Here is a 26,575-nt window from a genome sequence, read left to right as displayed (position 1 = left end):
TTTGTAATGGTCAGTTGTCCCTAGTTAGCACTATGAAGCATAAAAAGGGTTTTTACCGATCATAACATATTGTTGGACTGTGAGAGCAAGAAACATTACAATAAAAAACAATTTCCCATTTAGTTTTATTGCCAGTGTCTTGCGAGTTATCGCCCGAGTTGACTTTTTTAAAAGTATTTTCTCAAATAAAAAATTGAGAAATTCTAACGCAAATTTACTTTCTCCCCTATTATATTTGCTCATAAATCCATCTCGTTTTAAAATGATAATTTTCAGTTTAAACACCCCACACAACCATAACTTTCACCCATAAAAATTAGCCAAATTAGATTTGAGAAGGATTATTTGGTTGTTATCATTCAACCGGCCTAAAAGGGCTGCAAGGTGCAAAGCCCCGCACCCGAGTCGGGTCAGTTTTTTGTGATAATGTGTGATATTGATTCTGGTGCAGCAAGCCGGCGCGATGCACGTGCATTCGACGAACTACACAACGACGTCTAGCGTTGTTCCTAAACGGGGACGAGCAACGTCGCTACCACCGATACAGGACCGTAGAAACATATTTTTATTTCGGGTAATGGAATGTGCAAGTATTATTAAGAATGTTATGGCCATAAAGAGTCCATTTAGTTTGAGGAATATTAGTTTCTGGATGTAATGCAACGCATTTATGCAATATGACAGCAATAATGAACTAGATCATAAAATAGTTCGAAATTTCCACACCCGTCAGTTCACAAAATAACTTGGACTCCAACGGATCAAAAAAATATCACTCAAATCGCCCATATACTTATAAACAAGCGAAAACAATTAGCGATAAGAGATCATCATTTTGGTGATGGCTAATTTCGAACACAAAATAAATAAAAACAGAAGAAGTTAGTAGAGGATCTTATAAATCACCTTAAAGGTGATAAAAGCCCAGAAGAATGCAAAAATATTGAAAAATAGAAAGCCAAGATTGGAATGGTTAACAAACAACATAGAAAATAATAAATACGAAGAGGCAACAAAAATATGCAATAAAACTATTGAAAAAATAAAAAGAGAATCGATGATGAAATGAAAAATAGTGAGAATGATTAAATAATAATACAAAAGTATTTTATATGGTAATAAATAAGCAAGACAATATATATAAGGAATTAAAAATATACTCGAAATGGTAGAAGATGAAAACCAATTTAAAGATATCTGACACTTGAATTATCTGGGAATAATGATAAACGCTAATTGGGAAAAATGTGGTTTGAAATCCACCAGTAAAGATTGTTAGCAAACCACAGCTGATCAAACTACGAGGGTTATTTTTTTTTTCAAACTCCGATCGCACAGTATGATTGCCAGGAATACAACAGGTGATTGGTGTGGGTAGTAAGCGACTGCGTATCTTCTTCGCTCAAACGCTCTGACAGTAGCAATTCCAAGAGGTCATTTTCCGTTGAGCTGCAGTCACATAAACATGGCAGTAGCTAATTTATGAGTCATGGGGTTGAAAATTTAAAGATAGCCGAACTTAGAACCACTAAAATTGCGGAAAGAGTGAAGCTATAGAGATTCTTGAACGTTATAATTCCAATGAAGATTCTATATGACATACCCGAAATGAAACGTCAATTCACACAAATTTTCCAACAAGATGGCAACTATTTTTTGAGAGTAACCAACCTAGCACCGAGTGATTTTTCTCTTTTCCCTGCTCTGAAGCAGTGGATTGAAGGGCGGAGCTTCCAAACTTCCTTTATGTGTTTCCTAGAATATATATTCAGGAAACTGCCACTTTTTGCTGTTTGTGAGGAGCTTCTAATGCATCACAATACGTCAATTTATACAACGAAGAATTCTTGATCAGAAATCAAAGATGAGCTGAAATTTTGGTGGTACTTCATTATTTGCTACTCCTATTTTTAAATAAACATATTTTAATTACAGTATTGTTGTATATTTGCAAGTCGTAGAGTGAAATGCTACCAAGATTTTTCTATTAATTTATTATGAATATTCAGAAAGCCTTATCAACAATTACAATTTTTATGACTTCTTCCAATATTTTGTTTCATGCAGAAAGCAGAACCTTTTAGAATAGAGACAAAAGGGTCAAAAACTTCTATAATATTAATACCTATAGATAAAAATCAGCTTCGAAAAAGTATTTATACATTACAAGAAACATTAACTTACATCAAGTTGATTAGAATAGTCGCAATTGGGGATCTGCAGCAAGGACTTCTTGTACTGTTTGAAGATGATAGAAATGAAGAAGTTATCTGGAATGATGGCGCCCACTGATCTCATTGAATCCGTGATAATTTCCAGCAACAAATCAAGTTGTTCACTTTCGATAAAATTAACAATAAATAAGAAACTTAAAAAAACACTCAAGACGTTGGTTTGAAACATGAGATTCAAGATAAACGTCGAGTGGAGGTGTAGAGGCCAAAAAATGTTTTATTAGATACTTTGTTACTTGAGATGAGATGAGAAATGGATTTATCTATATAACCGAATAAGGAGAATCAGTAATTAGAAGGATAATTACCAAAACCCGTTGTAAAGAGAGTTCGATACGAGCTATCAATTTCGAGGTATACAGTGGATAGCTGATGCAAATGTATGAGGTTTTATCGGAGAAATATCTAGATTTAGTTAACCAAACGCGGGTTCTCTTACAAACAAGATAATGCTAAACCACATACAGCAAAAGTCTGGACCTTGTACCATTAGATTATTATTTATTCAGATCCAATCTTGACAAAATTTGAATCGGTGAATTAGTGAACGTTGGATTGAAACCATAGAATACAATGTATGATGATTTAATAAACAGAACAAACGTTTCTAAAGCATTCAATTTTTAAATTAACTTGTTAACTCTTTTTCAATGAGAATTTCTCTATGAAGCAGCCCAACCTGATTGGTAGTCTTCCTTTAAGCTTTTCCTCGAGGCTTTTAGACTCTTAAACTTTATTTTCTTATCTCTCATTCTTCATCCGTCCTAGGCGACCAGATCTCAGAGACTTCTCATTGGAATTCTATTGTTATCATAAGTTTTTTTCCAAAAACTTTTCCTATACTATTTCCGTAATTGTTCCAGTTCCTATTATCTCTCTTTTTTGTGAATGAGAATTGATATACCTGTTTTCCATCATGTTGGTATCTTTTTTTTTATTTCCATGATCTATTGTATATTGTTACCAATAGTTTAGCTGCTCTTCTGTCTACAGTTTTCAACATTTCTCTAATAACACAATCACATTCGCCTACCTCTCCTTTTTTTAATAAGTTTTGGAGGTACGTTTTCTATCTGTCTATTATATAACCTACAATTGTGTTTCCAGTTTCATCTTTGATATGTTTAATAGTTATTCATTCACGAGGGCAAAAACAAAAAAAAGCAACATGCAGAAAACAGAAGAATTAGTTTGGCCATGAAAATGCAAGAAGAATGATTAGTATGGAAGATATGTAAAGCACGAAAAATAGTAAAGGAAGATTCGAAGAAACTTAACAGAAAAAATAAGGATTGCTAGTTAAAAACGAGGATTAAGATGGTAGGAAATAAAAGAGAAGACAATGGAGAGGATGGAAACTGCTGTGATAAAACTCATCTCAAAGATTTATTTTACTACTAAAATTTTTTTATTTTATTTTTTTTTGCATATTGGTACCAAAATTTGTAATATAAAACCGAAAAATGAACTTTTCAGAAATAAACATCTCATTAAATCATTTTAATATGTGAAATCAAATAGTTATATAATAAATAATTAAGAACAATTATATTTTATTAAATATTATTGAGGATTCTTAGCGAATTATAAAAATTGTGAGCAGTAGTGCCGACCCTGTCTAGGCCAGCGTCGGGCCCGACAGGGGTGGTTGATAGTGCAAAGGGACAGCGGGGGCGGTGCATCCAGAACCAAACGAGGATCGGCGAATAGTTGGCAACGCTGTTCGTTCATCGGCTGCTTGATCTCGCCCGCCGCGAGCGCGAGAGAGGAGATCACAGGCAGCCATGAGGTCGACGGCAGTCGCCTCCATCCCCACTTTCATGGACACTCTAAAACTTGGGCAAAATTGTATGCAACAACGACACCGTCCTCCGACTACGATCGCCGTAACTCTTCTTAGATTCACGCGGCCCAAAAGGATGCTGATGCACCACCGTTAAATCATCTCCGACGGTTCGCGCGCGTTCCCGTCAAAACGACTTCAATTCTTTGCGTTCGCCGTCGGGACGCCTTATCCGCTCTTCGTTCGTGCCTCGACAGTGTGTTTATTGTTGTGTCCCATGTGCTACAAATTTTTTAAAAAAATAGTGCTCTACTATTAAAAGTGACACTTGTGATAACCCATGATACCCCTGCGAAATGGCTATCAACTTTTCGGCATCATTTGCCGCCTGTCTGGCAGCAGGGCTCAAAGTGCCTCGCCAGATAATGTACTGCATTTCTCAAGGTAAATTTGCGAAAGTTAAATTTGTCTTTAAATAATTTCCATACAATAATAAAAAGTTGAAAAAATGATCATTAAAGTTAATGGGAGTGCATATCATAACAATAAACAAAAATTCAATAATTGCTAATAGATTGAAATATGTTTTTATTTAGATTACAAAATGTAACTTATTTATATCAAAACTGAGGTATAAATACCGACTATCTAGTTTTCTGTAATTATCAATGTCCTTGAATATACAGGTTACATTAAAAAGTTATTCTGCTTATAAACAGAATTAATGTTACAAAAAATTTAATATATACAGAAAAGTGAAATGTAGCCTTTTTTTGTTTGCATAATAAGTTTTATTTTCTCTTCATTCAAAATCAGAATGTTTTTATTGTTAAACCTATGTACTAGGTGCTTCCAATTTATTGTACATACTTTGGAATTTATCGCAATTTAAATAACCTTGTTGCAATACAAAATTTAAACAAATTAGTTACCCAAATTCATACAATTAATAGGAATGGAAATATACCGAGTTCAAAAATATTACCGATCAAAGTAGATTTATTTCTTAGTTTTTAAAAAAATTTAAACAATTCTTTCCATTTTCTGGTTACATATCAACAGTGAAAACACCTATCTTCATGGTACAATCACTAGTTTTTTAATTATTTTTAAGATTTAATCGTGGCAATTGATGATAATGAAAATATGTAGAGAGATAAAACAAATCGAAATAACACGTGAAGAAAAAAATGACAAAAAAATTGTAACGCTTGACATGAAATCCGCAATTGCAATCCATAATTTATTTATCGGTGTTTAGAAATCCTCCAAATGCTCATATGGCGATTCACATTGTTTTTAGTTTCAATTACCCTCAAGTACTGATGACGGTATTAAAACTTTCGCAAGGGCTACGACAAATGAATCCAAATATTTAATCAATTGAAAATTAGAAAATGAAATGCAATAGAATAATAAAATTTTTTTATTATACTGTGTTTTAATAAAAGGAAAGAGACAGGTAAAAAACTAAGAGATAATTAAGATTTGCTTACTAAAAAAAGATATAGTTCAAATAGTTCAATCCCTCTCACTTCAAGTCATTTCCTGATTGAAGATGTTCTAAACAACATAACTCAACAAGACATGAATCAAATACGACCACAAAGACTGTCTCACTATCAACGACTTCAAATAATCTAACATTTTGGGACCGTTGGGAATCAGAATATCAGTCCATGCTAAAAGCCAGAACATAATGGAAGTTCATCTCTCCTGCCAAAATAGAAGTAGAAATTATCCAAGTGATGAAAAACGACAATATTCAATCTATCAGCTGGCCCATGTAAAGAATAGTGCAACTACACCCCAGTGATGATGGAAACATTAGAGTTGTAAGTGTAAAGACTCCGATGAAGTTATTAAAACTTTTGATGACAAAAATTTACTCTCTAATTATAACATATTTAAATTTTTGATTAATCGATGTAATACCCTTTAGCTTTTAATATTTCGGTGCACAATTTCGACAAATAATTGTCGTTTATTTGGTTTCATTCGTATTCCAAGATATTCCAAAGACATGAAGTGGAAATAGCTTTTTGACTTCCCTGTCCAAATTGTCCCATATTAACCTAATCGAGTTGAGTTCAAGCGATTCTAATGACCAAATCATTACTTTGAGTATATTATTCTTAGTCAATTCTTTCAAATAATCTTTGCACAGCTTCGAGGAATGGTTGAAATCGTTGTCATGCTAGAAGATAAATTTTCTGTCGATCAGGCGCTGGCCAGAACGTACTACATTTTCCATTAACATTCTTTATAGCCTTTTTCCTTCAAAATCCCTTCAATTTTCACCTGAACTTCGTCGTCACACCTCCAAAACATCCTCAAACCTTTAGAAATGGATCTAGCATTCATTCGTCTTTTGACCTGCGTCCAAACACTTTTTCTTCTCTCTTAAACCCGAAAATCTAAAACTTTGACTCACCACTTCATCAAAAGGTTTCCAACTGCAATTCGTTAATTTTATTTTAACGTCTTGAAAGAGGTTTACTCACTGCCACCCTTCCAAAATAGCCATCTCCTTTTCACTGTAGAAGTACCCGTAGATTAATTAATCTGAGCTGCCATCTCTGGGTCCGTAAGAGGTCGATAACGTTTACTGTTCAAAATATTACGTTCATCTTCAGCGGTTGTGGTTTTTCAAGGCCGCCCTAAACGCTTTTTATCGCCAACTTTCCTGGTGGATGCAGATTTTTTCACGTTGTAGTCCACGGTACGTTGAGATATTTTGAATTCGCTTTCTTCTGTCTAGACTACGAAAACTAGACTAAACTATACTAGAAAATTAATGCAATAGTTTCAACCGATAGTTCCTTGGTTTAACTGATTTAAAAAACTTACAAGTCTGAATTTGGGAAAATGAAAACGAACGAACTTTTAAAAAAATGTCTTGGTTTAAAAAGTATAAATCACAGCACGTTTAACCGTCTCACAGAACTATCACAAATACCGAAATAATAATTAACGGGTTAAGCGTAATAAACAAAACAGCCGGTAGCAAGACAAAGTATAAAGTAAACATATAAAGGACACATTTTTGGTTTGTAAGACACCGATTCGACTTTCTATTGATAATATAAAAGAAAAATTTGTCTACTATTTTGAAATTAAAAGAATTGATTATGAGGTGGGTAAAAACTTTTGACCGGTAGTTTAAAATTTCAAACAATACCCTACCGTGGAATGTTTTCATGTATACTGTATCGTACAAAATGTGTCATTTTTTCAATAACGATACCAAGAAAAAAGAAATAGCTGCAAAGAGAAATCAAAAATCTACAGAAGTTAAGTAAAAAGTGAAGTTCACTTATATAACTAACTTAAACAATCATAATATCACAGTAAGAAACCTGAAATACAGTCCACTAATCAAATCAACTCATCCACTTATTATTGCAAACAATAGCACTTGCGAGATGATCTACTGGTTAGAGTGGATTTTTGTCAAACATTACAAAAAAGAGCAGCCCCGAATATACAATAAACATAAAATTTACCAGAAGAAAAAAAATCATTAACAAAAACATGAAGAGACTCATAATGAGAACAAAATTCTCATAGTTTACACACTTCTTTCTTTAATAATATTTCCATAGACCAAGAGGTGAAGTCTGTTATATAGTATATTTAAAAGTTTAAAAGTCTGTTTCGCTTCTGGTTTGATTATAAACTACGGCCCTGAAAGTCATCAAATAAATGGAACGCGCCAACTAAACCAAAACAAAAGAAAAAATAAAACAAAGAATTCGCCCCGAAAACTGGTTTCTGTTCTTGCTGCAAGAGATTCGCTTTTGTGTATGCGATGTCCCTCGAAAAGAATTAAAAAAAAAGTGGTCATGCATCGAACATTTATAGTAAATATATGCCTGCATAATGGTGTTTAACGCCAACACTTCTGTTAACAAATTACTCTTAAATAAAGAGGTATTCAATTATTTTCTTAAAAAAACACTTTATCTCTTATTAAATTCAATTGGGTTGAGTTCACATTAATGAGGTGACAATAATTGAAAAAATATATTTCGTTATTCTAGAAATATAATCAGAAAAGTAGATTTAAAAACAACATATTCTTATCCCTTACTCCTTTTAAGGCATCGGATTAGGTTGTTTCTTTCATTTCATCTAGAGTAATAAAGTAATATTTATTTCGTCTTTATTTTTTCTAAGAAAATCTTTTGCTTCGGTATAAAACATTTGTTAATAAAAATGGGCTTGAAACAATTGGAACGAAACGACTGGCGTTTATTCATTGATTTAAGCATAGCCTCAAATGTATTCTAAAGGTGTAGGGACAAAAAATCCCTACACATTTTATATAACGAATCAGCACCAAGTCTGCTCGTTCTCGTAATTTGTGTTTTTAATTAATGTCGTATTAAATTATGAAATACTGAATATAGCGTTTGCAGGAGTTTGCTCCAATGTCTCCTTTTCAATTCTTCATGTATAATTGCTGCCCAGTCTTCAGAATATACGTTTTGGTTCAAATTTCCAAATTCTGTTCCTGTTGCTTAAATATTTCTTTTAGATTTTGAATTTTCTGCCCAATTTTCGCAGACTCACAACTTTCTGTGAACCATTTTAACCAAAGCTTTTTGTGGCAATTTTGATGCTTTTCTGTCTGATTCTGACTTCCTTTCAATCGAAACACCTGTTTCGACAGATATAGTAAATTGTTCCTCTGGCTATTTTCACTCTTACAAAGTGATTAAACGCAAAGGATTTATTCATATCTTGATTTTTTTCATTAAACGACCAGATATGACCAGATAAGAGCTGGAAGGATCTGGACTTACGAGTCGTAGAAGAGCGGTACCATGGTTAAATTGTTGTAGTCCTCGGGCCCTCGACCCATTTTTTTGATGATGACCAACAATCTGGAAATTTGTATATCGCTTGTTTAGGTCAAGACCGACAACTTTTTCCTTTGCGAAAAACCTCGATTTTGCCCCATTCGCGCCGTAGAGGGCGATAAACATGTAATTTGGGCGAGTTACCAATAATTAATTACCAACTGGTTGATATTTATTTCAAACGGAAGATTATTATTGCCTCAAAGAAATTTGTCCGGCAAAAATAATGCACAATTTCCCCTGTCCGACAAGGTAATTATGTCAGTTTACCACGCTTATATTAATGGATAACTAGCAAGCTGATTTTTTGAGAATTTGAGGTTAATAAATTAAAAAAGCATGTACTCATGTTGTCATACGTATAGCGCGCGTCATAAAGAGAGTCCGACACTTGGAACCTGCGTTTTCAACAACCAAAGCATCACTGATTATCAACCGTCAGACAACGGGAGGGTTTATAAGAAAAACATATTTTCTGAGTGAATATCACTTTGACCGACAGAAATATTGCGTCAAAAACCTAGTCCGACACAAAGAACTTATAAATTCATTTTTTTCTTGATTTTTTTTCTTTTTTGTTAACTTTTTCCTGTTGTATATACTTTAAAGAAGCTGAAAGATACATGAAATAAGGGTAAAATTTTTTCAACTCTCGATTGCATCTATTTATTTTGCAATTTCATACTACTATTTCGTCCCTAGGGAGTAAAGCTGAACTTTACTCCCTAGGGAGATCTAGAAGCTCCGAGGATGTAGCATTGAACTTGTTCCCGTAGAGCGAATTTAATTGTTCTCCGATACGTCTACACATCAAAGACAAGACAAATGAAGTGGAGTGGTCGAAGATTGTTGCTTGTGAGTTGGTAGAAAGGAAAGTAAGAAGCGAGTGAACAGAATTGAAAGATACTTCATCAGCATATGAAAGAAGAAGAGATCTGTGCCTTCGGAAAAGAGATGGCTCATTAGCTTCAGCATAGAAACAACCGCATATAACAAACAATATGAATCTGATTCTAGTTTTTGTAACCAATTATTGTATATCGTTGTGCTCTTTTTTTTTTCAATCCTTTTCTTTATCTGATGTGTGACCAAAATAAATAGCAACGGACTCAACTGTCTGCTTTTTTCATTAGAAATAAATCTAGTCCTCATCTTATTATTTATTTTTGGTACCTATACCATTTCTTATAACCTCTATATCAACTCTTTATCTATAGTGTTGAAGTTATTTGATATTTAACATTTTCTTCTCCTCTTCAATAGATATTTTTCCATAATTTTTTTCTTTTCCCTTCCCGATTTAGTTTCTGATAAATTTTTTCGAAAATTTTATTCTACAGTTTATAAAAAATTGTATTGCCTTACCTTATTTTAAATTCTCTGTATTTTATATGCCAAAAAGATCTTTTATTACTTAACTTGTTTAAAAATAATGCAACAAAATATGCAAAGTTAATATTAAATTCATGTTTTTTGAAGTAAAATTTTGTTTATTTGTTTACTTGTAGTCTGAAGGTTGATGAAATGTTTATTCATAAAATCAACATCCATTTAAAATATTTGACACGAAGACAACAATAAATCAAGAGCTTCAACTTGGTTGGTTATATTGTTGATTTAAGATCTTCCTTCCACGTTAAATTGTTTTGTTTATAAACAAACAGGAAAGGGTACATCACATTATTTAAATATATATTGGTAAATATATAAAAGTGGAAGAATCAGCACTAAAATATGGAAATTTGTGGGCACCTTCATTCTTCAGAACTTTTGTGGGATTATTAACAATCCAGTACGTCCAAGATTGATACAAGAAGTGGAAACACCTCTGGAAATGTACAGATCAAATGTCCTCCTTTTTCATCCTCAAACACTGCACTTTTGATGGGGATCATATTTGGTCAATGCATTGTTTCCCAGCATAGTTAGAGTCAGGGAACCGAAACTTGACATTGCCAAGGCGATACGCTCCAAATTGGGCCACCTAGCTGCTTCTTTTATCGAAATTTGTACACTAACTAGGATGCGTACGATGTAGATCTCTTTTTATATCAAAATTTGTACTTCAAAACCCTTATTTATCAAATTGCATTGCATCAGATTGCATGCAATCGAGAGAATTACCATACTTCGCATTTCCCTTTTTCGTGGTACTGCACCACAATGTGTGGTTTTGCATTCTGAATATAGATTTATCAAGAGAACATGTAAGCCCTATAATATTTTCCTCACGTATATCCATTTTAAAAAAAGAAAATTGTAGAATCATTGGAAAAACTCGAAACACCGCTTGATGAAGTTGATAATTGAGTATTCAACAAAAATTGCATGTAGCCAGAAGAGAAAAATCTCGTGAATTGTTAAGTAGAATAATTTGATGATCAGATAGCACATAATTCATGGAAAAAAAATTAACAAAAATCGGCGGAGAAAATAATTAATTTTGCTCGTTTCAATTCTTTAGTCGCTTGTTTGGAGAATTCGTATTAAGATAAAATCGAATCAAAAACTACTTAATTCCAATGTTTAAAAAACCAAACGTGTTTATAAATCATGAACTATTCACTATGTAGACTGGGGCTTCAGCACATTTCTTTTGTTCACAATTCAAAAAACTTTCAAGAAATGTCAAGTTTGTGCGGTTACCAGTTAGCTCAAATTGTTATAGTAGTACCCTAGCAGTCTCCCCCATCCCTGTATCCGACGGTTTCATAAAAATCTAAAGACAGAAGAGCTGGAGACTGCTTTTTGAACATATGCCTGCAATACATTATAAGCCTCTTCAGAAGGCCATCCAAAGTACCTGAAGATTCTATTATCTAACTCGAAAAAGCTAAGGCTAATCATCGTGTTGAATACTGGCTACTGGTATACAGCAAACCACCTCAAGATGATGGGCATCACGCAAGATACTCAATGTCCAAGCTGATAGCATATCAAGCACAAGCATATACATAGTGCGGTCCATGAGTTCTTAGCCTAACAAAGAAATAAATGTCATAAATAAATGTATGCTTCCTTTATTTCCACACACTTTTCAGAACATCTGACCAATGCTTTTATTCAATTCAATTCAAAATTTTCGCACACCACCTGTTTAATTTTATCGTGGCTCTAAAATATTTCACCCTTTAGCTTGGACTTTACCTTTGGAAACAAAAAATACTCGAAGGAAGTCAGATCAAGGTTATATGGTGGGTGTTCAATCTCTGTGAAGCCACATTCACGAATAATAACCTTGGAAAGCGTAGCAATATGGACTGGAGCTTTATTACGAAATAAGCGTACACCTCGACTGATTTTGCCGCGGTTTTTCTCGATAATTTGTTGACGAAACTTCTTTAGTAAGTCAGAATAATGTACCGCGTTCTCGGTTGTATTTGATTTCTTAAAGTCAATGCGACCATTATTTAATTCTGAAAACACGGTAGCTTGACGTGCTTCATCACCAAAAGTCGAAGAGAGTTGATCGGCAAGATGAATGTTTCAAGTATCTGTCAACATTTCAAATAGTATTCGTACGTTCTGAGTTAACGTACTCAATTAAAAATTTCAATCTTTATGATAGCAATGTCATATTTAACATATTCACATCAGTGTTGCCATATCTCCAAACTTAAGTAGCAACCCTCGTATAATAAAATGGATAGAAGCAGTAAAAGTTGAAACTTTGTGTAAAGTTTTTTGAGACTTGATTGACGTGTGCATGTACACTTTATTCACTAAATGAAATCAAGAACTGAACCGCACTACGTTTGGCACAATCAGAATATAATTTCGTTTTTTCGTGTATATTTTTACATAAATCAAATCTTTTAACGTTCGACCTTTCTCAAAAGACATATATCTCTTTGTACAATTACCAGCAATTGAAATATGAGAAAAATATGTGAAATATCATTAAAATGTAGGTGTATTAAACAATAATTTTGGATCAGAAAAAAATTTGTTATTTGATTTATTTTTTGTCAATGACGAATAAAGTTTTTAGCCATCCATAGAAATCTAAACGAAAAGATGATTTTTTGTGTGTATCTCGACTGGACTATTAATTTGGTTGGATGCTAAAGATTTCAGTATGAATTGTTAGAATAGATTTATAAAAGGAGAATTTTCTATACATTCTTTAATTTAAAAATTACAAAATTATAGCAAAATAATGTTGAAAAGCAAAGGCAATGAAAAAGATGGAGATGCTTCTAATATTAGTCTTTTTGCTGTTATTTTATGAAAGGAAAATTCCTGTGAATAAAATACATTCCGAAACAATATTATATTTATTTTTGATAACAGTGAAAATTATAGAAGGTCGTTTAGAAAGTATTTTCCGACTACTATAGTAGATAATGTATATTGAAAATCAGTGCCGATTCAGCAACTTTATGCATGTCTCACTTTCGCTAAAAGTTTAAAAATTAGTAAAATTCCGTGCGAAATAGATGTTCTTAACACTATATATTTTGATTTTTCCCTAATTTAAGCGACTTAAAAAATTTGATATCACCATTTTGAGCGGGTTAGGTGAATTAAGAAAGAAAAGACTTTCCTAATGAAAAATAATAAGCACGAATCGAAATAGAATTAGAACCCAATTAAGCTTGCCTAGAGCCATGTAGCATTTACATTTCAGTCACTTACATAAGAAACCCACCGAAAAACACTACAGTCCATCTTACCTACTCCAGACTAAGGATCCGACGCAGATTTTTAGGTTACGTATCACAAAAATATTTATAAAATGTCATACAAATCACACCAAGCAACTATAATTTATTCTGCTATAACGCGATATAGGTAAAAAATTTTGTACTTTTCACGGTTTGGGTGCTATCTTATCATGTATGTGTTGCAACTCTTCCGTGGTGGAGAATTGATCCAGAAAGATTTGTCTCTTTCCGACAACCCAATGAAATATAGTCACTGTTCGATATAGAGTAAATTTTCCAAGATATTAATAAAATTATTAAAAAATTGATGGAACATGAGAATTTTTATTACAAATTACTTTAAAGCCCAGATTTATGATTATCCTGGCTCCAACGTTCATTTTAGGACGGTACTATCAACAATTCAGCATATTATAGAAGGTAAGGAAGAAAAGAAAAAGGATTTATTTACGACTACCATGAAGACTCCAGGCCACAAATGAAGCATTCCGTGGCAAAGTGCCCAAATGCAGAGTGTCGGGAAACTGATGAGTAATTTAAGTTCCTGGAATGTCCGTTTTTCAATCAGAAATGAGCTATTTTTGTTTGTATATATCAACTGACCGGCATAACTATTGCTCCATACATACAGATTCGATTTGTAAATGTGGAGCAATCAAAACACTCGGTGATACAATTCAAGTTCCAACTTTTTGAACAGATTCATTGTTGATTTATGGATGTAAAGGATAACTTTCGAAAATACTTTAAGAACATCGAACGGTAAAAGTTGTAGTTGATTGCTGGGATGGGTGACTTTTCTATGTAAGTAATTTAATTACAATAATTTTCGCGAAATGCTAGAAACCTAGAAGGTTATAACATCAGGAAAGATCAAATTTTTGTGCTTGTATAAATGTAAAAACTCTTTTTGAGAACTACTTTTTTTCTGTCGTGAGCATCACACTCTGGACTTGAATAATATGTACAGTAAATAAAACAAAAGAAAAAAAAAATCAGTTCAATTCCAAAGTATCTTTCTAAATAATCGTAGTAGTCAGAATCGTCTGAAGTAGAGTCAGATTGAATTATGAAGGGTTGTGAAGAGGGTGATACCACATACTCATAACATGTTGACACAGTTTTTCCAAAGCTCTTGGCGGTCTGCAGCTAGAACTTTCTTTGCGAGTTCTACAACCTGTCTACTCAGTTCTGATTATATTTTCGTAATTCTGATTTTACGTTTGCCCATATTAACTCTATAGGGTTAAATATTCAATAGTAAAGAGGTAGTCTGAGAAGAGGATGACCCTGTTCTTTGCACAGCTTGTCAATAAAATAAATTTTCCCTAACTTTAGACCTTTAGTAACAATGAGCAATTCTTTATTTGTTGGTCCTTTTTTACGATCACTGACAGGATTAGGAATATTTTTTTCAGATATAAATGCTAAAATTTGATCTTTGTTACTTCTACTATTTGGTATCTTAAGGAGTTGCCACGAGTGGTAGGATAACCATTGTTCATAACGATTACTGACTGGAATGTTAGGTAAAAACTGTTCATTAAACCACTTTTCAAATCATTCTGCTGACATATCTTCATGATAATCAGCTGCACAATTTTTAATTTTTTTAGCAGATGCGTTTCCCTTTAGAACATGGCCCATTCAAACAGCAATTTTTACTACTGTCAACCCATAGAAATTTAGTACTTCTTAACTGTCAAACCATATTTCATCTAAATAAATTATGAGTCTATTAGAACTTCACTAGTCTTTTAACTGATGCAAATAATCTTGTCGCCATCGAACGATCCTCGATGGTTATTGCCATCCGTTTGTTCAGTTTTTTGTGTTTAAAACCATATGTTGACAAAACTCGATGTAATATTTTGGTATAATTGTAATCTGGATAACTTGCTGTGTTTGTATATCTAAAACTTTATTATTAAATTCATAACTATCTTTATTCTCACTACATTGGGGAATTTCATTGTCTTCATTCGCCCATGGTGTAAAGAACGCCATTTTTCTATTTATTTAAAGAAATTTATGAACGCCAATGTTTGTCGCAAGCTATCTAGCAGGAATATTTCGAAAAAATTGTGTACATACAGCTTCGGCTAATAGAAATGCATTCGATGTTTTCATTGGTAAACATTGGAGATGATGAGTCCACGTGGACTGACGGTTTGTTAGATATTCACCGAATATTATACGGGCAGTAAACATTATTTTTCATTTCTCAATTTAGTATAGGTGCCGTGCGTATTTATCAAATATTGTAAGAACTATCGATATTTGAGCATCTGAAAAAAGGCAATTTTTTCTTGTTATCTTGATGCTAGTAATTCAGTACGTTCATTAGAAAGCTCTAGGTCTCGGTTGAACTAAACTCCATTCTGTAAAAACAACTTAGGATATGTTTCTGCAAAAAGTTGTCATTGGGAACAAATATGCTTCTTAATTTCATCTTGGGAGGGAATATTGGGGCATTTCCATGCAAGGCAATTGTATTTGTTGATGTTGATGCCCACTATATTAGTCATATAGAAGTTATAAGAATTTGGTGTCAAATTTCAATACCGAAGAAGGTGAAATACAAACGACACAACTTTTGGACGTACTCGTACTAAGGATAATAAAACAGTAAACAGTAAACTTTATCGATATTTTTGTAATAATGTTTGAGAACAAAACGAGAAAAAAAGAGAAATATGAGGTTAGTAGGTAACTGAAGCAGATAGTATTGAATATACTGTTTACACTACACCAACACTCACAATTACACTGTTTGACGCGAGTTTCGATAACCAAGTTATCGTCTTCAGAGACTGAAGGTACACTAAACTTGAGTCGCCAGCGGTTCCAGAAATTCCAACTTATTTGAAGCTGATAAGTTGAAATGACGTATGTCATATATATTGTACATCCCCTATTTTATCGACAATAGATAAATAGAACAATATTTTTTACCTGTATCAAATAAGATTCATTTCTAAACAATGCTTTTAGTGGACTACAAATTTAATTATAACAATAAATTGTTTCCCATCTATTAATCTTGTATACATAAATTTCTTTTTGTTGATCCAAGATTTAAGCCTCTAAATTTATTGAGTTGAAGTCGACTCTATAATTGAAGAAGGTAATAACAGCCAAGGATTAATATTAACTTGTGTTCCGGTCTTTCCAAATCTTTATTATAAAAAAATGATAAAATAGACGTCTGAAATAATTTCCTCGAGTTTTATGCCACTAAACCACAGAAGAAGAAAAACCTGAAAGTATTTTTTGAATAACTCTATATGTGAAACAAAAAAATAATCCATTTTTACATATTTTAATTGTTAAAAAAATATATTCTGGTTATTTTAATGCATTCTGTTAGATAATATACTAATGGATTCAGGTAAATAAACAATTTATCAACATTATTATAACTATTAAATGTGGAGATATTTATATAACTATTGACTTTGGTGTAGGTCAAGAATAAGAAAAAAGAAACACGAATTGATCTTTGTACCGTCTATATATAAACATTTTCATAGATGATTTAATGTATTCGAATAATATATCATTAATGCCACACTAAACGAGAAATAATTATAATTGCATGTTTATTATAAAAAAAAATTATCATTTCTTTAACAATAATCGATGAGTTTTACATTGGAGCTTCAATTTTATAAAAAAACAATTCATAATTTGATAGTATACAGTGTGTAATAGCCACATTATTTCATTTACTATAACGTTTGTCCCAATCAATATGACTATCTATCAGAAAACCGTTTATAGAAAAACAAGTTTTTAATTTTTAAGGCATAGTAGTTTAGGTGAAGTAATTTCATTAAACTAATTTAATACGAAAATGGGCCCAAAAGTACCTTACCCAGAAAAAATTTTGGAAAAAAATTAATATATTTTTCAATGTAATCTTTTAATTCGATTCTCTTTTTATAATAAGAATCGTCAAACTTCTTAAAATAGTCATTAACTGTCGATATCTTATGGAAAATCTTTGACCACCGGGGATGCATTGCAATTCAAACTTTAGTTAATTGATTTTAGCCATTGCACAACTGGTGTGTGAGCTGGTGCATTGTCTTGATGAAACAACACTTTTTTCTTAGTCAAATGCAGCCATTTTTGCCAGCCAAAACACCAACGTCGTCACCTTCTCTGCAGATGGATCAGTCTTTGCCTTCTTTGGAGCTAGTTCTCCCTTTTCAGTAGATTTTTTTTATTCTTCTTTTATTTCCTGTATGAATTGATGGAGCCACGTTTCATCCATGGTTACTAAACAACGCAAAACTTTGGCTTTATTCTTGTGAAACATTGCCAAATACTATTTGGAAACATCTTCACGACGTTGCTTTTGCTCCAATGTGAGTAACCGCTTTGTGGATTATCTTCAACATCTATTAAGTCGTCACCTCATTTGGTCGCCAATTCAATGGTCGTCTTCTCAAGTCATCCGGCCTCATTTAAACTCTACTACCCAATATTTTATTGTTTATGTCAGCTTTTATGTTGGTTAAGCTATGGCCTTTCAAATAAAAGTATTATATCACATAAAGATGACCAATTTCTTTCGAGTTTACAGATTCACCGAAAACCTCACCTCACCACTATTGATGACTACCAAACAAATACTAAAAAACGAGGCATCTCCAACTTTGAAACATATGCTGTACAGATTGAGTACTTTCGAATACAGTGATATTCTTCAAGCAACTACCATATCTTTAGGTCAGACTCCTGAGACTATCTTCGTAGTACAACAGTCAAACAGAATTCATGGGTCAGGTACTTGTGCCATTTTTCAGTGGATTCATACCCCAGTGTTCACCGTAGATACACATTTGCGTTTATAAATAAATTCTTTTTAGTGGAAGGATTTTCCACAGGGCTCCACGTCGCCGTCGTGATTTTGATACTCAGTGATCTAGAAAACCCCCAGGATGTACTCTATCGGTTAAAAGCTTTTGCTCACCCAATAGCTTGCGTGATATTCAACAAATAAAAACAATACGATCGATTTTGATATTTATATTTTGCCTTTTATATCCGGATTCGTTTCGTATTATCTAGCCGAAGTACTGCAGTTTGCGTGCTTTCGTGGTTATCATTACTTCCACTAATTTTTTCAGTCTTCTGTGGACTTCTTTATTTGTTACCCGGGTGGTTAAGTATTGGTCTATGAAGCCTTCTAATTTTCTACTCATATATTTGGTCAAGGCCCAGGAATCAAATACATAAAACAGGACAGAGAAAACGGAGCTTCTCAGCAATCTTATTTTTCAAGCTATGCTTTCCAACGTCTGTTTTTGTCTTCTTTATTCATTATATTGTTATATTCGTTTGAATCCGCCAGTAAGTTCTTTTTCGATGTATGTTGTGGCTATCATGTTCCTTTTATAAGGCTTCCATCTCTCCACACCTTTCTATTGCTTCTTTCTCTTGGGTCTCTCTGATTTCCTGTATTAATGGTATTTGTATATATTTATGACTATTGCTTAACTTCTTTTGTTTCTTTATCATTATCAAAATCTTCTCTGTCATCCAAAACTTCACCTTGGATGAATTCTCTGCCTTCAAGTGTTTTTCCTGTACTATTTGGACTATATCTCCAAGCTACTTGATTATTAGGTAGAAAAACAAAATTTTAGTCGTCTTCAACTATTATTTTACATTCGCTTTACTTTCTATATTCAGTAAATACGACTTCTGGATCTACCCGAAATAAAAACGTACTGATAGTAGAGCATTTTGACACTGTTTCAAAAGGGCCACAACTTGGTAGACGAAAACTTCCAAGTTAATTCAAATTTCATGTTAATATGATAACTTAACGTAGTTTATTGAACAAACCTCATATTTCCATCCAGAAAATAAGCAGTACTTTTCTATTATTGTGGTTTTTCATTAGTAACACTTGAACTTTTATCACAACCATGTTCTCTTGAAGCATATTTTTTTTTAATTTCAACATCATCAAGAATCCTAATAATTTATTTTTGTTGTTCTATAAGATAAACCAACCGTTCAGCTTCTAATTTTCCTTCTATTCTTCTGTTATATACGTTTTTATCATTATTCTTTCAATATATTATTCGATACCTTTAATTTGTCCTTTGAGATATCAATTTGAAACTTTGAGGGATTAAATCCACCATTAGTCTTCATATTTTAAAATTAGTTATAATCTTACACTCACTGATATGCAGGGTGTCCCACGACGAATTAAAACTATCTGTATATGGCAAAATACTTAAAGTAAAATCATGAAAATTTCTACGTTTGGGTTTTCGGATACGATCCTCAACAATTTGAAGCTATACGGTTCGTTTGAAGCAAATGTTTACGGGTGAAAACAAAATTTAATATTTTATGCATTTAATATCTGGATAACGGTAAGGTTTACATTACATTTAGAAAACATTAAATGAGAAAGCACCGGGTGGTTCTATTAAAAAAAATAAAGAAATTTGATATTTATGCAGTTTGAACACTTTTTATACACACCCTGTATAAAATAAAATTTTTCAACATAGATTCAGCCTTGCTAAAAGCAACCGAACAGAAACTATTTTCATATCTTTGAGGGTATCTCCATAAAAAAATGATTTATAAAGGTCTGCAACGGTCAAATTTTTTACAAAAAAATTAATAATTCAAGTATTATGCATTTTTTGAAAAAAGTTTTCAGACAAAAGTATACTAAAATTTTACGTACATTTCAAAAATGTATTAATATACTGGGTGTTCTATGTAAAACAACAAAGTTGCTGTCGACTTCCGGTAGAACTGAAAGTCTGCAATCTTTGAAAATATTTTAGTTAAAAAGATCCTATCCGAAATCTCAAACGTAGAAATTTTCATGATTTTACTATAAGTATTTTGCCATATACAGATAGTTTTAACTCGTCGTATATGCAATAAAATATAATATTATGTTACATAAAAAATGTAACTTTGTATGGCATAACATTCTGTAAGATTGTGATTAATTTTAAAATGTGAAAACTAATGACTGAAATTCCTCAAATTGATATCTGATAGGACAAAGGAGGCACTGAACTTTTTCACACCAATAAATCACCCTGTAAATAATATGATGTATTCGCTAACAAAATCTGCAAATTTTCGTTCAATTCCTAACTCGAAACGTCATTTAAAACAATTTTCAGATGCATATATCGTTTTCAAGAACACATTTACAACCAAAACAAATATTTTCAAATATTTATGTTATAATAAGTTTTAGCCTTGAACCTAATTTTACCGAGCTATTAAAAACGATGCAGATGACGCTGCGCTTCGTCATTTAACCTTGGCGTTTCGTTCAACTTTGGGGTTAAATTAATTAGAAATGTCTGGCTGAAAGCAACAGCATACGAGAAACTGCAACAGCTTACCAGGCTACTCTGTAGTTCCAGGAGAAATATCGAAAGTTCAAGTTTAGTTTCAATGTTTGAAAAGTTAGTTCGGTCAGGACAGCGACAGCTGATTGATTTTAAGATAATTTCTACTACATGAATAAAAACATCATAGCGCGGTAAAAATAAATATTTTTGTTATTCTGATTATTTCTTTTAAAGTATAAAATCATAATTTTTCTTGGTATTTTGCAAAATAGTCATTCCAGTTGCTCAGAATTGGAGTTTGGAGATATGGGCAAATCACAAATTGTGCAAAATTATAAGCCAGTTTTTCGGTTTTATAATATCATTTTATTCATAAGTAAACATCAGGTTAGAGGTACATACACCATATTTAAGTATGAGCATAAAAAATAGAAAAAAAAAATTATTTTAAGAAAAAAAGTCAGTTGGTTCCACTCTGCCAAATAGAAAGAAGTAAAGATAAACAATGTCAATCCACTTGGGCCATAATTCATGTGCTTCTGGTCCAATATCATCATCTTCTACTTGATCATTCGTTTTAAACCTGGTACAGAAATCGTGGAAAACTGGCGGAATATATGGGAGAAGACTTTAAAGATCCTAATATTTCAATTTTTCCACAGGTTTTCCAGTTGGATAAAGAATATCTAATTGAAAGTCCTCGGTTTTCATCTGTGAAATCTCTGTTCTTTTTTTAGAAACATTAACGCAATAGAAAAAAATATTCTCATTATTAGAGTATTTAAAATAATTGTGGAACGGCTCTTCAGCTTTATACATAAGCCTCTGTATTTTCATCCATTCTACTTTTTCTGTTGATGCGTAGCGCCCCTAGTCTAATGGTACTTTTAAAGTCTTCAGGTCTCATTTTTACCACCTGAAATTTATTGGATTTCTTAGCGCTGGAAATAACTTTTACCCATCATCTGGCAAAAAAATATCTTGGTAAAATCGTTTCTGCTTCTCGATCATCCCAAAGTCTCCATCATACGGCAAGTATGAATGGCCCGAAACAAGAAACTTGTGATGTATGACGATGGGAGCAAAACCATTGGAATCCGTCATGATTAAACAAATAGATGGGAATTTCATATTTCGGTTTTGTCTGCCGCATTGGTCGCTGTATAAGATTGAAACTGATATTTTTACATAGTGTAAAGTGCAAGAGCCAATTTCTTGGGGACCTCTTGAGGCCATACCCTCACAACATACATAAATGTGTGCTTGGCGTGTGCTTAGATTATGGATTCCCAAACAATATGTCCACAGCTGTCGCTTATAATACGCTACGCTAGTAGATATACTAGGAGCTGCTAAGGTTTTCATTAAATCAAACGCGATAATTGTTGTAGTGTGTTTATCTTTTGTTGCATCTTCCTTCAAGCCTTTTCGAGCCGCCTCTGCCATCCGTAGATGTAACTCTTTTTCTGCCTCCGCTGTACTTTTCTCCGCACCATTTAAATTTTTTATTTTATGTTATAAGAATCAAATCTTTTACAATAATCACAGGGTAACGAAAATGAAGATTAAAATCTTGTTTGATTATTTAAATCGGGTGAGGGTTTGTTCTGGCGGTTATAGTGAGATGTGTATTTGGTTAGGTTAGGTTATTTATAAAACTTTTCACGTTTTGAACATCCTCTTCCTCAGTTTTATTCTTAGGAGGCGGAGTGGTAATTTCACCACCCGTTGTCTTATTTATTAAAGCCTTGGTAAGTCTTCCATCCGAAACTCTCAAACAATTCTCTTGAAATGATTTACAAACATTTATCATATCACCTGACTCTTTTGGTAATGTATAAATTCTGTTCTTTGAACAGATTTTTCTTGCGCGTTAATGTAAGCAGTTTGTAAATTGGAATTAGATAATTTGTAAAAACTATGGAAGATATTTCTTCTCTCTCTGATTGTCAACAGCAAATGAAACTTACGAAGGCAGCTATAAATACCTTCAAAAAATGTCTCAGGTACAAGATTACCACGAGAGTTAAGATATGATTCACCGGAATTTCTTGCTATGCTTAATTTTTGTTTCGTCCAATTCTGTGGTAGGTTCATCGTCAACTTCATTTTCTTCTTTGGTTTGTTGATTGGTATCTGAAAGTATATGGAAATCAAATCAAATGCAATTGGCTCACAAATACTTGATGTATCAGATAATGACATTTTTATACTGAAAGAAATAACTCAAATTGAGCAATTATATCATTTTCAGTCGACGTTTTTTAGAATATGGAGCATTTTAACTGGCCACATAGCTTTAAATAGCAATATGATTCTCGTACTTTTTCCATAAAATGAATTTTAGGTTATAATTTCTGAAGATGAATACTTTCAATTTAAACCGCTAATGAAATAATGCCAAACATTTTGTGTATAAATTACTTATCTATTACCATTACATAAATCTGCAAATGTATAAATATAATAAAAAGCACTTGAAAACAACTGAAAAATGAATGAAAGTAGGACGTATGTAAATACGACAACGTTTCCGAAAATAAAACATCAGACTGGACTACCACTTGGGCCATGTTTACCTAACAAAGAATATTAAAATCTCGATGCGGCATAAGTGTGTTTGCTGTGCCATCTGGTAGGTAGTAGAAAAAGGCTGTTTGGGTCACTGTGAAATAAAACTATACGTAGCATAGTACACAGTACACAGTACATAGTGTACTGTGTACTATGTGAATGGTATGTGAATGGTATACTAGTGAATGGTTCTAATCCACAATTTGGATATAAGAAAACGATAAACTTGGGATCATAAAAAAGAACGTTTCTTAAACAATGAACACGGAAAAATTCTTGACACCCCATCCCTCAATGTTTGTAAATTATATTATGCCCAGAAATTGAAAACTTTCACCTGTACTGTTTATAACTTGGTAACTGCTGTAATTACATGTGGTCTGAAGGTGTAGGATCAAAAGGATCATAACATAACAAACTTGCTCGTGGCATTTTATGCAGAATCTTCTTAAAGCAGTTTGGGAATGACTGCTAGAAATTGTGAACTAAATACTTATGGTATCTGAGCATTCTGAAATGGAATGCGATAGTATTCATTGTAGCAAAACTATAGAAACCCACCCAAATCCACTACTAGAGGAGTTGTTAACGCCACGAAACGCGAAAAGACCGAAAAAAAGTTGGTCAATAGACCTAATATGAGGTATAAGATGTTAAATCACTGGATGTAAATCTCACCAAGACATTATAGATGTTAGATTATCTAGCACTCGCGAGCAAATTAACCCATGAAATGTAAAAAAAATTTCTGATTGTTAATAAAAACTTGTTATAATAAAAATCTAGCATTGAGACAAGGGGATATAAATTTGATATTTTTACGTTTGGTCATTGAAAATTGAACCAAAAATCGAAAAGATAGAGACTGCCAATTGACTCAAAATAAAATAACTAAAGTATAGAAAGGTAGACCCTACCCGAATATTTTATTAATAAAAACTTTCCGATCCATAATTCCAATCTATTGCCATTAAAAAGATGTTTCTCAAGGGCTACCAGCGGATTAAAGGATAATGTTGAATCGTTTTATAAAAAGCCTTTGTGCATAGAAAAAAACAAACTTCAAAACTTGCTCCAACTTTGCAACTTACTGTGTATTCCTAACCATCCATTTCATAAACGAAAAGTTCAGAGTGATATAATAATATTTTTATAGTAAAAACATGATTTTTTTATAAAATATTTTTGCAATAAATGAATGATTAATGTTTTTAAGTTGAAACGTTCAAAATTTTATTAAATATTTTCATAACAAAATAGAAATCGTATTTTAGTGAAAACAAACTTTTTAAATGCAAATTACTCAAAACACAGCTTCAGTGGATTACAACCTTTCACCACTAAAGGACGTTTTAACAACCGTTTGAACCTCCGATGTGTACTATTATCAATCTGCGCCCCTTTTCTGATGAGGGATTCAAACCAGTAGATTAATCAATTTAAGAAACCTGTTTTCGACTTACAGTTTCAGTCAAATATTTTATTGTGTATGTGCCTCGTTGATCCATGTTTCATCTAAATGAAATATATTTCTTCTTTGGTTTCTTATTTTTCTTACAGTCCCTAGGTAATTTTTTCTCTGTACTACGTGACAAGAACTTTGTCTGCTGTCGGAAATTGTTCTCTAAAGAAGAAATATGTACTTCTTCGAAATTATTTTAAATCTGAAATTTTGATTTTATTGGAGCTTTATATGCTGTCTGAAACTCGCTACTTCTTTAATAACTCTGTAAATCGTAGCTTTCCCAACATACAGCGTTCTATTAACCAACTCCATGTGTCCACAACACTTTTATATTGATGTTTGTTTGTAAATAATTTGAAATAATTAAATATTAATATTTTTTCATTAATTGTGAAAAGACCGATTTTTTGATGGCCATTCCAAATTTTCGATAAGCACACTAGAATTCGCAATCGATTAAACATTGCACCTTGCAAGTTGTAACTGAACTGTTGAGGCCGCTTGACATGATGCAAGACAACGTGCAATGCAATGCAAGACGCAATATTTCTTAATCAAAAACATGCGCAGATGAAGTTCATTTGATTGTTTCGTGCAAGATCTAGACATTATCGGTTTTGTACCATTTTTATTGCATAGAAGCTGCAATATAGTTACTTTTGGCTTAACAGATCAGCTGACTTTCGTAAAAGTTAACTTCGTTATTTTATTTGTTAAATTATGTACAGAATATTAATAAAAATTTGAGGCTAGGGATTTGTTTACTTTTACTGTTTACAGAGATTTGCATGCAATTCTTGCACGTTGTATTGCATTGTGTCACGCTGCCTTTAAGAAAACTTAACCTGCACTTCTTTACTAAATGGAAAAATCGTATTTTGGGTGAAATTTGCTGAAAAGAGATTTATGGAAATAAAATAAAAGTAAATATCCAACCAAATAATACGGCTAATTGTTCTATACAGCTTATAGTTATAACAGACCAATGAAAGAGCGAAAACTTCAATAAGGTACAATATTTACTTTATCCTGTAATAATTTTCGAAATGACTTCACTAGGTATTACTTTTATCTTCTTTCAATGCAAAGAACGTAACTTAAAAAGTAAAGGACGTTATCACATTCCCTAGCCAGTCATAATAACTGGAAAATTGGACGCCCCCAATTTCATCCTATAAAATACCCATGCCAAAGTGGTAATGGTTAGTGAAAACAATTATTTTGCTGGGTCTATCCATTAAAGATGTAATCATAAGCTAGGACAAAGAACTGATAATAAAAATATATTAAAATAGAGTCGTAATAATCTCAAATGGATAGTGTATAATGTATATAAATATCTCTGTCGTAAATGCTTGAATTTTAATATTTTTAAATGTAGCTGACTAAAAAAATTTCCTTCGAGCCGGATTTGAACCAGCGACCTATGGATGTCTACTTCAAACGATTCCACTACAGTCCACCGCTCTACCAACTGAGCTATCGAAGGCTTGATTAGCGTTTACCAAAAATATAAGATAATAAACAGAAATGATATAATAAAAGTGTGGTTGATTTATCATTCAAAGAAGGATGAAGGTAATAATTATATTTTCATGATGAAAAATTTCAATGTATAATTTAAATTTAGGA

The 26,575-nt window shown here is 32.5% G+C and overlaps 1 protein-coding gene and 1 non-coding gene across 2 annotated transcripts in view; one reads left to right on the top strand and one right to left on the bottom strand.

The window, feature by feature from the left end:
* Nucleotides 1–4,001: 4,001 nt before the first annotated feature.
* LOC130445264 (zinc finger protein 502-like) overlaps nucleotides 4,002–26,575 on the top strand; it is a 42,627-nt gene continuing 20,053 nt past the window's right edge. The window contains exon 1 of the mRNA XM_056780826.1: nucleotides 4,002–4,461. Coding sequence (XP_056636804.1) covers nucleotides 4,374–4,461 — 88 coding nt within the window. The 5' untranslated portion in view covers nucleotides 4,002–4,373. The remainder of the gene's footprint in view (nucleotides 4,462–26,575) is intronic.
* Nucleotides 26,340–26,432, bottom strand: Trnay-gua (transfer RNA tyrosine (anticodon GUA)). The gene is made up of 2 exons: nucleotides 26,396–26,432; nucleotides 26,340–26,375 (listed from the first exon to the last, which is right to left on the bottom strand). It is a non-coding gene; the product is annotated as a tRNA-Tyr (tRNA).

This window comes from Diorhabda sublineata, chromosome 6 (genome assembly GCF_026230105.1).
Source record: "Diorhabda sublineata isolate icDioSubl1.1 chromosome 6, icDioSubl1.1, whole genome shotgun sequence".
NCBI classification, from domain to species: domain Eukaryota; kingdom Metazoa; phylum Arthropoda; class Insecta; order Coleoptera; family Chrysomelidae; genus Diorhabda; species Diorhabda sublineata.
This window is presented reverse-complemented; position numbering and strand designations above follow the sequence as displayed.